This window comes from Nicotiana tomentosiformis, chromosome 1 (genome assembly GCF_000390325.3).
Source record: "Nicotiana tomentosiformis chromosome 1, ASM39032v3, whole genome shotgun sequence".
In the NCBI taxonomy this organism is placed as follows: Eukaryota; Viridiplantae; Streptophyta; class Magnoliopsida; order Solanales; family Solanaceae; genus Nicotiana; species Nicotiana tomentosiformis.
Genome location: NC_090812.1, coordinates 150,734,948 through 150,747,429, shown reverse-complemented (window position 1 = coordinate 150,747,429; position 12,482 = coordinate 150,734,948). Strand labels below are relative to the sequence as shown.

At 42.1% G+C, this 12,482-nt stretch overlaps 1 protein-coding gene across 1 annotated transcript; it reads right to left on the bottom strand.

The window, feature by feature from the left end:
• Nucleotides 1–470: 470 nt before the first annotated feature.
• On the bottom strand, nt 471–1,688 carry LOC138891587 (uncharacterized). The gene is made up of 3 exons (XM_070175151.1): nt 1,518–1,688; nt 1,160–1,442; nt 471–1,051 (listed from the first exon to the last, which is right to left on the bottom strand). Exons 1-3 carry the CDS (start codon nt 1,686–1,688, stop codon nt 471–473), a joined length of 1,035 nt encoding a protein of 344 aa, XP_070031252.1.
• Nucleotides 1,689–12,482: the final 10,794 nt, after the last annotated feature.

Here is a 12,482-nt window from a genome sequence, read left to right as displayed (position 1 = left end):
CAACCCCAAACTTTAATATGTTTAAGGTTAGGCTTACATCATTTTCATATCTCATATGATGTTGTAGAGACTGACTTAGTAGGAAATTTATTAAGTAAGTATGTTGTTGCTTCCAAAGCATATCCCCATAAATTTATGGGAAGATTAATGAACCACATCATGAATCTCATCATATCTAATAAGGTTCAATTTCTTCTTTCAAACACACCAATGTGTTGTGGTATTCCTGAAGATGTCCACTGTGAGAGAATCCCATTCTCTTTGAGATATCTAGTAAAATCTTCACTAAGATATTCTCCACCTCTATCAAACCTTAGTACATTAATGCTTTTATCAGTCGGTTTCTCAACTTCACTACGGAACCTTTTGAACATTCCAAAAGATTCAGATTTGTATTTCAAAAGATACACAAATCCATATCTTGACATATCATCAGTGAAGGTGATTAAGTAAGAATATCTACCTCTAGCTTAAATTTTCATGGGCCCAAAAACATCTGTATAAATTAGTCCCAATAATTCACAAGCTCTTTCTCCACTTCCAGTAAATGGAGATTTGGTCATTTTTCCTTTGAGGCAAGATTCACAAGTTGGATATGATTCAAAATCATACTTATCAAGGTACCCTTCCTTGTACAACTTGTTAATTCTTTTCTCTCCAATATGACCAAGCCTACAATGCCAAAGGTATGTGTGATTTACTTGATCATCTCTTTTCTTCTTAAGACTTGAAACATGCATAATCAAATTAGCATTCTCATTAGTTAAGACATAAACATCATGTTGGAGATAGCCATTCACATATAAATCATCATTATAATAAATAGAGCAAATACCATTGCCTATGTTAATGCGAAATCCACGCTTGTCCAACATAGAAGTTGAAATTATGTTCGAAACACATTTACGAACATAACAATCATCTAGCATAAGTACTTTGCCCGAAGGTATTATTAAAGAAATTGATCCTACAGCTATGGCTGCAACTTTTGCACCACTTCCAACTTGTAGATTAACTTCTCTTTTCTTTAGTCTCCTACTTATCTTGAACCCTTATAACATATTGCAGATGTTATAACCACTGCCAGTATCTAATACACACAGTGAAGAATTAGAAGTATCTAAAGAAACCTTGAAAACATTTTTCATTAATATCTCACCTTGTTTCTTGTCCTTTAGAGTTGCAAGATACTCCTTGCCGTTTCTCTTCCAATGCCCTTTCTTCTTACAGTGAAAACACTCAGGATCATATACTGACCGCAAGATCAAATCGTTAGAAATCTCTTTACCAAGCTTGTACCCCAACTTCTCATGTTCTTCGGTAAGAACAATCACATGATTTACAAAGGGCCTAACTGGAGAGTTTTCAATGTCCAATTGTGCATCAACCATCTTCTTAAGATATTCAATGATTGCAATTGGATTTATATTCTGATGTTTCTTCTAGAATTCAGAACTCATAGAAGTGAGAATGATGCGTTTAATAGCAAGACATTCTTCCAAGTGTTTCTGATAAACCTTGGTGCCTTGAACATCATTCTCTGGTGGGATTATCTTTGCAGGCTTATCGATCACATCAATGAGCTTTTCATGCATGAGAACAATTTTCAAATTTCCATACAAGTCATTAAAGTTTGGTCCTACCAACTTGTTGGTCTCAAGTATTTTATGTAGTGATATAACAGACATATTGAGAAATCTAAAATATAGAAAAGAAAAGGCAATAATATAAGAACATATTTACATATATCATAAAGATATGGACTTTTATCTAAATGATATTTTCACTAATTATTTTAAACTATTTACCCCCATTATAGTTTAAGAGATCTTTATTTCTTTTAGTGGAGTAAAAGAATCCTTTAACAATATGTATGAGCCCCTTGAAAGTCAAGTCATTTTCCACATATATTTTAAAGGTAGGTACTCTTACCAATTGTATCCCTATACAATTTTCTTAAATAACTCTATGTCAAATAGTCCCCTGGTAGTCAGGTCGATCCTATTAACATAGTTGAGTTCAACCATCTTGAAAGCAAAGAACTTATTAAATTTTATACTCCCCCGGGTAGTCCAGGCATCTAGTGTAAAATTAAATAATTCTTCCAATCCATGCATCTAATGCAATAAATAATTTTAACATATTTTCGAACTATAAGTCTCCTGGTTGTCAGGCCGCTCCTTATAAACAAGAAATAAATAAAATTATTTATTTTGATGGATAGCTTTACAATAAATATCTTATATTTTATTATTTAAGAGAGAATTGTTACTAAAACAACTTTTAATAACATAAATGTGATGACCCAAAAGAGTCATCTTATGTTTTAGAACTTGAATCTGCGCTCTTAAGACTTACAAATCTCATTTTTACCCTTCTCGATTTACGTGCGCAGTCCAGACATGTTTTCGATAAGCTTTTATGTTGAAAACTAATGAAAATAAGAATTTTTACCTTAAAAGTTTATTTTAGTTGACTTCGATCAATATTTTTGGTAAATGAGTCCGGATCCATATTTTGACGGTCCCTGTGGGTCCGTATCAAATTATGGGACCTGGGCGTATGCCCGGAATCGAATTCGGAGGTCCCTATCTTGAGTTATGAATTTTTGATGAAAATTAAAAGTTTGAAAATTAATTATTTTTAAGAATTGATTGATATTTGGCATTGTGAGTACCGGGTCCGTATTTTGGTTATGGATCCTGGTACAGGTTCATTATGATATTGAAGACTTGTCTGTGAAATTTGGTGAGAAACGGAGTTGATTTGACGTGATTTGGACATCCAGTTAAGAAAATAAAAATTTTAAAGTGTTCTTGAGAGTTTCATTTGATTTGGTGCTAACTTCGTAGTTCTAGGTGATATTTTGGCAATTTGATCACGCGAGCAAGTTAGTATGATATTTTTAGACTTGTGTGCATGTTTGGTTTAGAGCCCCGAGGGCTCGGGTGAGTTTCGGATAGGCCGCGAGACGTTTTAAACTAAGAAAAATCTAGTATTTTTGTTGTATCTGATGTCTGCAATACTGTGCTTCGCGATCGCGTGGTCATTGTCGCGATCACGAAGGGGAAACTGGCCCGGAGGAGGATTTACTCTACGCGAACGCGAGACCATGGTCGCGAACGCAGAGCATTGGGGGGAGTTTCTCTACGCGAACGCGACAGGTCGAACGCGAACGCGTAGCTCTAGCTAAGCTGGGCAGGGGACCTGGGGAAGCTCTACGCGAACGTGAGCCATTTCATGCGAACGCGAAGGTAAGGCGGGCTAAGCCTTCGCGAACACGTAAAGCTGCCAGCGATCGTGTGAGTCCTTAGGAGGCTGCTCTTCGCGAACGCGGCAGTGTTCACGCGATCACGATGAACACTGTCGCCCAGTGCATAAAATAGAATCAAACACGGGTTTAAGCCATTTCTTCAACATCTTTCAAGAACCAAACGGGTAGAGGCGATTTTCAAGAGTCATTTTCTTCCCCAAAGTGTTGGTATGTGATTCTAAACCATTTTCTTTCAATTACCCATTACATTTCTTGAATTATCAACCAAAAATCTAGAGTTTTTATGGTAGAATTAGGGGTTAGGGTAGAAACTAGAGATTCCGGAAATTTGGGGATTTATACCTCGATTTGAGGTCGGATTCCAAAACTAATTACATATTCGGGCTCGGGGGTGAATGGGTAAATAAATTTTGGTCCGAACCTCGGGTTTTGACCAAGCGGGCCCGGGGTCGATTTTTCGACTTTTAGGAGGAATATTTGGGAAATTTAATTTATGTAATATAATTGATTTCTTTAGCAATATTTGATATTATTGAGTCATTTTTGAATAGATACGAGTGGTTTGGAGGTGAATTCCAAAGGGAAAGCTGTGATTGAGAACTGAGTGGCCCTCGGAGCGAGGTAAGTGTCGTGTCTAACTTTGGCTTGAGGGAATAGGTATTATGTGTTTATTTGCTACGTGTTTGGTTGTTAATTATGATGTAGAGGTGAGGTGACGAGCATCTATGCGTCATTCTCGAATCATAGCATGCGAGTGTAATTCTATTCTTGTCTATTTTGTAGCCTTAAATTCTACTATCCATGCTTGGCGGGTTATTTGAAATGTTGGGTGACTTATATCTGGTTTCACTAAGATTTTGTAACTTTCGAATATGGATTCAAGGTTGAGGTTACATTGTGCTATTGATTATGGGTAAAATACTGGTTTCTTTTTGATACTCCTATCTATCCGTTGTTACTGATTTTGTGATTTGTAAGGAGGAGAGTAAAAGCATGAAGGGTAATGCCGTGTATATTATGAGAGGTTTAATTCACGAAGGGTGATGCCGTGTCGTTCTATTTATTTATTTGGTGAGGTTGAGAGTAAAAGCACGAAGGGTGATGTTGTGCCGTTCTATTTATTTATTTGGTGAGGTTGAGAGTAAAAGCACGAAGGGTGATGTCGTGTATATTATGAGAGGTTAAATGCACGAAGGGTGATGCCATTCCATTCTATTTATTTATTTGGTGAGGTTGAGAGTAAAAGCATAAAGGGTGATGTCGTGTCATTCTATTTATTTATTTGGTGAGGTTGAGAGTAAAAGCACGAAGGGTGATGCCATGCAGTTTTCCTTTGTTGTTTTATTTGCTTAATTCGTTAAGGATTTTCGGTTTAATTCTGTCTTTTCATTATTCTCACTCTTCATATTATATTCCCCCACTGTATGTCCCATTCCCATTGTTTCTACGTTATTTCTTTATTTACTATTGTTGCCACTAGCATGATTATATTGTTCAGGTTATATGTGGGTGTCTTGTTTTAGCCTCGTCACTACTTCGCCGAGGTTAGGCTCGACACTTACCAGTACATGGGGTCGGTTGTACTGATGCTGCACTCTGTACTTCCTGTGCATATTTTGGTACCGGTTCAGGTTGATCGAGTTTTTGCTATTAGTCCGTTGTCCGGAGACTCAAGTTAGATCTGTCGGCATTCACAGACCTTGAAGTCCTCGTCTATCTTTTATGTCCTATTGTTTTCTTTCATTCAGACAGTTGTATTTCTTTCAGACTATTATTTGTAGTAAACTCTAGAATGCTCGTGAATTGTAACTCCAGATCCGGATGGTAGTAATTAATACAGTTTTATAATATTCCACACTTATTATATTCCATATTAGTTAATTATTGTTATTTACTGAATGGAAATAAGGAGTTGGTTTAATGATTCTCTAATGTTGGCTAGCCTAGAAAGTGAAATGTTAAGCGCCATCACGGTCCTGTCGGTGGGAAATTTCGGGTCGTGACAGTTGGTATCAGAGCACTAGGTTGCCTAGGTCTCACGATTCACGAGCAAGCTTAGTAGAATCTAGAGGATCGGTACGAAGATGTCTGTGCTTATCTTCCAGAGGCTATGAAGTTTAGGAACAAGTTTCACTTCTATTCTTATCTGTCGTGCGATTTTTATTTCTCAATACTGATTGAACTCTTCTACACTTATTCTCTCGCAAATGGCGAGAAAACGTACCGCTTCCTCAGCTGAGCAGCAACAAGAGCCTCTAGTGGCAGCTCCTACGCGGGGCATAGGTCGAGGCCGAGGCCGTGCGAGAGGCCGAGGCAGGGGCAGGGCTCAGCCTGGAACACGAGCAGCAGCCCTAGCAGTGGAGCCTCAGATAGAGCTTGACGAGGAGGTTCCAGCCCAGACTGTTCCTACCGGACCAGCTCAGGTTCCGGAGGGGTTCATTGCTACCCTAGTACTTCAGGACGCTTTGGTCTGTTTGGTGGGCCTTATGGAGAGTGTGGCCCATACTGGCGCATTTCCTATGGCACCAGTAGTCTCTCAGGCTGGAGGAGGAGCCCAGATTCCTACCACTCCCACTCCAGAGAAGATAGCTCCCCAGTATCAGGCTCTAGTAGCTCAGCCAGTGGGATTAGTTCAACCAGTTATGGCGGCACTGGTCGAAGATGGGCCAGCTATGTCTTCTGAGGCTTTATGGAGATTGGACAGGTTTATCAAGCTCTTTCCTGTTCACTTCAGTGGTGCTCCTTCAGAGGATCCCCAGGAGTATTTTGAAAGCTGTCACGAGGTTCTACGAAATATGGGTATAGTAAAGACCAATGGGGTCGATTTTGCTGCATTTCAGATGACTGGTTCCGCCAAGAAATGGTGGAGAGATTACTTGTTTACCTGACCAGCTGAGTCGCCTGCTCTTACTTGGGACCAGTTCTCTCAACTCTTCATAGAGAAGTTTCTGCCTATCACATTGAGAGAGGAGCGTCGCCGTCAGTTTGAGCGTCTCCAGTAGGGCAGTATGACTGTTACTCAGTATGAGACCTGTTTTGTGGATTTGGCCCGTCATTCTATTCTTCTGCTTCCCACCGAGAGAGAGAGAGGGTGAGGAGGTTTATTGATGGACTTGCTCAGCCTATCAGATTGTAGATGGCTAAGGAGACTGGGAGTGAGATTTCTTTTCAGGGTCAGGGAGGTCAGGGGTCTGACAAGATACCTCGTCATTCCAGTGAGTTCAGCGGTGCCTCATCTAGAGGCGGGAGTACTTTTGGTAGGGGCCATCCTCCCAGGCCGTTTCATTTAGGGCTCCAAGCATCCCACGGTGCCTCAGGTGGTCATGGCCCTCAGATGCATTATTCCGACCAGCTAGCCTACAGTGCACCACCAGCCCCTATTAGTGCACCTCCACTCTAGAGTTATCACGGTGGTTATTCAGGTCGACAAGGTCAGTTTTAGGGTCAGCAGTCACAACATCCAAGGTTATGTTATACTTGTGGTGATCCGAGGTACATTGCTAGATTTTACCCTCGGGCAACGGGCAGCCCACAGCATCAGAGTTCTCGTACCATGGTTCCGACACCAGTTGATGCACCACCTGCTCAGCCAGCTAGAGGTAGGAGTCAGGCAGCCAGAGGTAGAGGCCAGACTATTAGAGGTGGAGGTCAGTCCATTAGAGGTGGAGACCAGCCAGTTAGAGGCCGTCCCAGGGACGTAGTTCAGGTTGGTGGGGCCCAGCCCCGGTGTTATGCTTTCCTAGCCAGGCCTGAGGCTGAGTCATCTGACGTTATTATCACATGTATTGTTTCAGTTTGCAGTAGAGATGTTTTAGTTCTATTTGATCCGGGATCTACTTACCCCTATGTGTCATCCTATTTTGCTTCATATTTGATTGTGCCCCGTGATTCTTTGAGTGCTCCTGTGTATGTGTCCACACCGGTGGGAGATGCTATTATTGTAGATCGTGTTTATCGTTCGTGTGTGGTCACCATTGGGAGTCTTGAGACTCGTGTAGATCTTCTACTTCTCTACATGGTTGATTTTGATGTCATAATGGGTATGGATTGGCTGTCACCTTATCATGCTATATTATATTGTCACGCCAAAATGGTGACCTTAGCCTTATAGGGGTTGCCTCGATTAGAGTGGATAGGGAATCTTGGACATTCTGCCAGTAGGGTTATCTCTTATGAGAAGGCTCTGCATATGGTCGAGAAAGGGTGTCTAGCTTATTTGGCTTATGTCGGCGATTCTAGTACGGAGGTTCCTTCCATGAATTCAGTGCCGGTTGTTCGTGAGTTTCCAGAGGTGTTTCCTGCAGACCTGCCGAGGATGCCACCCGACAGGGATATTGATTTTTGCATTGATATGGCTCCGGGCAATCAGCCCATTTCCATTCCGCCATACCGCATGGCCCCGCCAGAGTTGAAAGAATTGAAGGATCAGTTGCAAGATTTGCTTGATAAGGGCTTCATTAGAACTAGTGTATCACCCTAGGGTGCACTTGTGTTGTTTGTAAAGAAGAAAAATGGATCGATGAGGATGTGTATAGATTATTGGCAGTTGAAAAAAGTCACAATCAAAAGCAAGTATCCATTGCCGAGGATTGATGATTTATTCGATCAGTTACAGGGTGCCTAGGTGTTTTCGAAGATTGATTTGAGATATGGCTACCATCAGTTGAGGATTAGGGCATCCAATGTCCCTAAGACAGCTTTTCGGACTCGGTACGGGCATTTCGAGTTTCTAGTGATGTCATTTGGGCTGGAAAATGCCCCAGTAGGATTCATGGATGTTCAGTTGCTTTGTTGGGTCACGTTGTATCAGCAGAGGGTATTCAGGTGGATCCTAAGAAGATTGAGGCAGTTCAGAACTGGCCTAGACCCACATCAGCTACAGAGATCTGCAGTTTCTTGGGTTTGGCGAGGGGTTTTCATCTATAGCAGCCCCGATGACTAGGTTGACCCAGAAGGGTGCCTCATTCAAATGGTCATACGAGTGTGAAGCAAGCTTTCAGAAGCTCAAGACAGTTTTGACTACGGCACCGGTATTAGTGTTAACCACAGGTTCAGGATCTTATACAGTATATTGTGACGCATCTCGTATTGGTGTGGGTGTGGTGTTGATGCAGGGTGGAAAGGTTATTGCATATGCTTTGCGGCAGCTGAAGGTTCACGAGAAGAATTACCATGTTCATGATCTAGAGCTGGCATCCATTGTTCACGCGCTGAAGATTTGGAGGCACTATCTTTACGACGTTCCATGTGAGGTATTCACTGATCATCGGAGCTTGTAGCATTTGTTCAAGCAGAAGGAACTCAATTTGAGGCAGAGGGAGTGGCTGGAGCTATTGAAAGATTATGATATCACCATATTGTATCATCCCGGGAAGGCCAATGTGGTGGATGATGCTTTGAGTAGAAAGTCAGTCAGTATGGGTAGCCTTGCATATATTCCAGTTGGTGAGAGACTGCTTGCATTGGATGTTCCGGCCTTGGCCAACCAGTTCGTGAGGTTGGATGTTTCATAGCCCAGTCGTGTCCTAGCTTGTACAGTTTCTCAGCCTTCTTTGTTTGAGCGCATCAGAGATTGGTAGGATGACGATTCTCATTTACTTGTCCTTAGAGACATAGTGTGACACGGTGGTGCCAAGCAGGTTACTATTGGAGATGACGGAGTATTTAGGATTCAGGGTCGTATTTGTGTGCCTAATGTGGATGGACTTCGTGAGTTGATCCTTGAGGAGGCTCATAGTTCTCGGTATTCTATTCACCCGGGCACTGCCAAAATGTACCGGGACTTCATGCAGCATTATTGGTGGAGGCAAATGAAGAAGGACATAGTTGCCTATGTAGCTCGATGCCTAAATTACCAGCAGGTGAAGTGTGAGCATCAGAGACCTAGTAGTTTACTTCAGAGGTTAGACTCTAACCGTTAGAGATTCCTGAGTAGAAGTAGGAGCGTATCACTATGGATTTTGTTGTTGGACTCCCACGAACTCAGAGGAAGTTCGATGCAGTTTGGGTCATTGTGGACAGGCTGACTAAGTCAGCGCATTTCATTCATATGGCAGTTACCTATTCCTCGGAGCGGTTGGCAGAGATTTACATTCGTGAGATCGTCCGTCTTCACGGTGTGCCCGTGTCTATTATTTCTGATTGAGGTACAGAGTTTACCTCGCACTTTTGGAGGGCAGTTCAGCGTGAGTTGGGTACGCAAATTGAGTTGAGCACAGCATTTCATCCTCAGACGGACGGGCAATCTTTGCATATTATTCAGATCTTGGAGGATATGCTTTGCGCTTGTGTTATAGACTTCAGGGGATCGTGGGATCAGTTCTTGCCCCTTGCAGGGTTCGCCTACAAAAATAGCTACTAGTCGAGCATTCAGATGGCTCCCTATGTGGCATTATATGGTAGGAAGTGTCGGTCGCCAGTTGGGTGGTTCGAGCCGGGAGAGGCTCGGTTGTTGGGCACAAACTTAGTACAGGATGCCTTGGATAAGGTCAAGATTATTTAGGATCAGCTTCGCACAGCTCAGTCCATGCAGAAGAGTTATGCCGACCGTAGAGTTCGTGATGTTGCATTCATGGTCGGAGAGAGAGTATTACTTCTGGTATCACCCATGAAGGGTGTAATGAGGTTCGGGAAGAAGGGCAAGTTGAGCCCTAGGTATATCAGACCTTTTGAGATTCTTGAGAGAGTGTGAGAGGTGGCTTACAGGCTTGCATTGCCACCTAGTTTAGCAGTTGTTCATCCGGTATTCCATGTGTCCATGCTTCGAAAGTATCACGGTGATCCGTCCCATGTGTTAGATTTCAGCGTTGTCCAGTTAGACAAGGATTTGACTTACGAGGAGGAGCTGGTGGCAATTCTAGCCCGGCAAGTTCGCCAGTTGAGATCAACGTGTTACCCTTCAGTTCGAGTGCAGTGGAGAGTTCAGCCTATTGAGGAAGCTACTTGGGAGTCGGAGTCCGATATGCAGAGTAGGTATCCCCACCTTTTCACCTGCCCAGGTACTTTTCCATGTCCGTTCGAGGAGGTTATTTTAGAGGTGGAGAATGTGATGACCCAAAAGAGTCATCTACGGCTTTAGAACTCGAATATGCGCTCTTAAGCCTTAAAAATCTCATTTTTACCCTTCTCGATTTACATGCGCAGTCCGGGCATGTTTCCGGAAAGTTTTTATGTTGAAAACTAATGAAAATAAGAATTTTTGCCTTAAAGGTTGATTTTAGTTGACTTCGGTCAACAATTTTGGTAAACGGGCCTGAACCCGTATTTTGACAGTCCCGGTGGGTCCGTATTAAATTATGGGACCTGGGCATATGCCCGGAATCGAATTCGGAGGTCCCTAGCTTGAGTTATGAATTTTTGATGAAAATTAAAAGTCTGAAAATTAATTGTTTTTAAGAATTGATTGATGTTTGCCATTGTGAGTATTGGGTCCGTATTATGGTTCCGGAGCCCGGTACAAGTTCATTATGATATTTAAGACTTGTTTGTGAAATTTGGTGAGAAACAGAGTTGATTTGACGTGATTCGGACGTCCAGTTGAGAAAATAGAAATTTTAAAATGTTCTTGAGAGTTTCATTTGATTTGCTGCTAAATTCGTAGTTCTAGGTGTTATTTTGGAGATTTGATCGCACGAGCAAGTTCGTATGATGTTTTTAGACTTGTGTGCATGTTTGGTTTAGAGCCTCGAGGGATCGGGTGAGTTTCGGATAGGCCACGGGATGTTTTGAACTTAGAAAAATCTGGTATTTTTCCTGTATCTGATGTCTACAATACTGTGCCTTATGATCGCGTAGTCACTCTCACGATCGCGAAGGGGAAAATGGGCTGGGGGAGGATTTACTCTACACGAACGAGAGACCATGGTCGCGAACGCGGAGCATTAGGGGGAGTTGCTCTACGCGAACGTGACAGGTCGAACGAGAACGTGTAGCTCTAGCTAAGCTGGGCAGGGGACTTGGGGAAGCTCTACGCGAATATGACAGGTCGAACGCGAACGCGTAGCTCTAGCTAAGCTGAGCAGGGGACCTGGGGAAGCTCTACGCGAACGCGAGCCATTTCACGTAAAGCTTCCCGCGATCGCGTAAGTCCTTAGGAGGCTGCTCTGCGCTAACGCGGTAGTGTTCATGCGATCGCGATGAACACTGTCGCCCAGTGCATAAAACAGAATCAAACACAGGTTTAAGCCATTTCTTCAACATTTTTCAAGAACCAAACGGGTAGAGGCGATTTTCAAGAGTCATTTTCTTCGCCAAAGTGTTGGTAAGTGATACTAAACCATTTTCTTTCAATTACCCATTACATTTCTTAAATTATCAACCTAAAATCTAGAGCTTTCATGGTAGAATTAGGGGTTAGGGTAGAAACTACGGATTTTGGAAATTTGGGGATTTAGACCTCGATTTGAGGTCGGATTCCAAAACAAATTACATATTCGGGCTCGGGGGTGAATGGGCAAATGAATTTTTGTCCAAACCTCGGGTTTTGACCAAGCGGGTCCGGGGTCGAATTTTTAGCTTTTTGGAGGAAAATTTGGAAAATTTAATTTATGCCATATAATTAATTTCTTTAGCAATATTTGATATTATTGAGTCATTTTTGAATAGATACGAGTGGTTTGGAGGTGAATTACAAAGGGAAAGATGTGATTGAGAACTGAGTGGCCCTCGTAGCAAGGTAAGTGTCGTGTCTAACTTTGGCTTGAGGGAATAGGTATTATGTGTTTATTTGCTACGTGTTTGGTTGTTAATTACGATGTATAGGTGAGGTGACGAGCATCTATGCGTCGTTGTCGAGTCATAGCATGCGAGTGAAATTCTATTCTTGTCTATTTTATAACCTTAAATTCTACTATCCATGCTTGGCGGGTTATTTGAAATGTTAGGTGACTTATATCTGGTTTCACTGAGATTTGGTAACTTTCGAATGTTGATTTAATGTTGAGGTTACATTGTGATATTGATTATGTAGTGCATGCATTATTTATACTGTGAGGAAGAGTGTAAAAGCATGAAGGGTGATGCCGTGTATATTATGAGAGGTTTAATGCACAAAGGGTGATGTCGTGCTGCTCTATTTATTTATTTGGTAAGGTTGAGAGTAAAAGAACGAAGTGTGGTGTCGTGCCGTTCTATTTATTTATTTGGTGAGGTTGAGAGTAAAAGCACGAAGGGTGATGCCGTGTAGTTTTCCTTTGCTGTTTTATTTGCT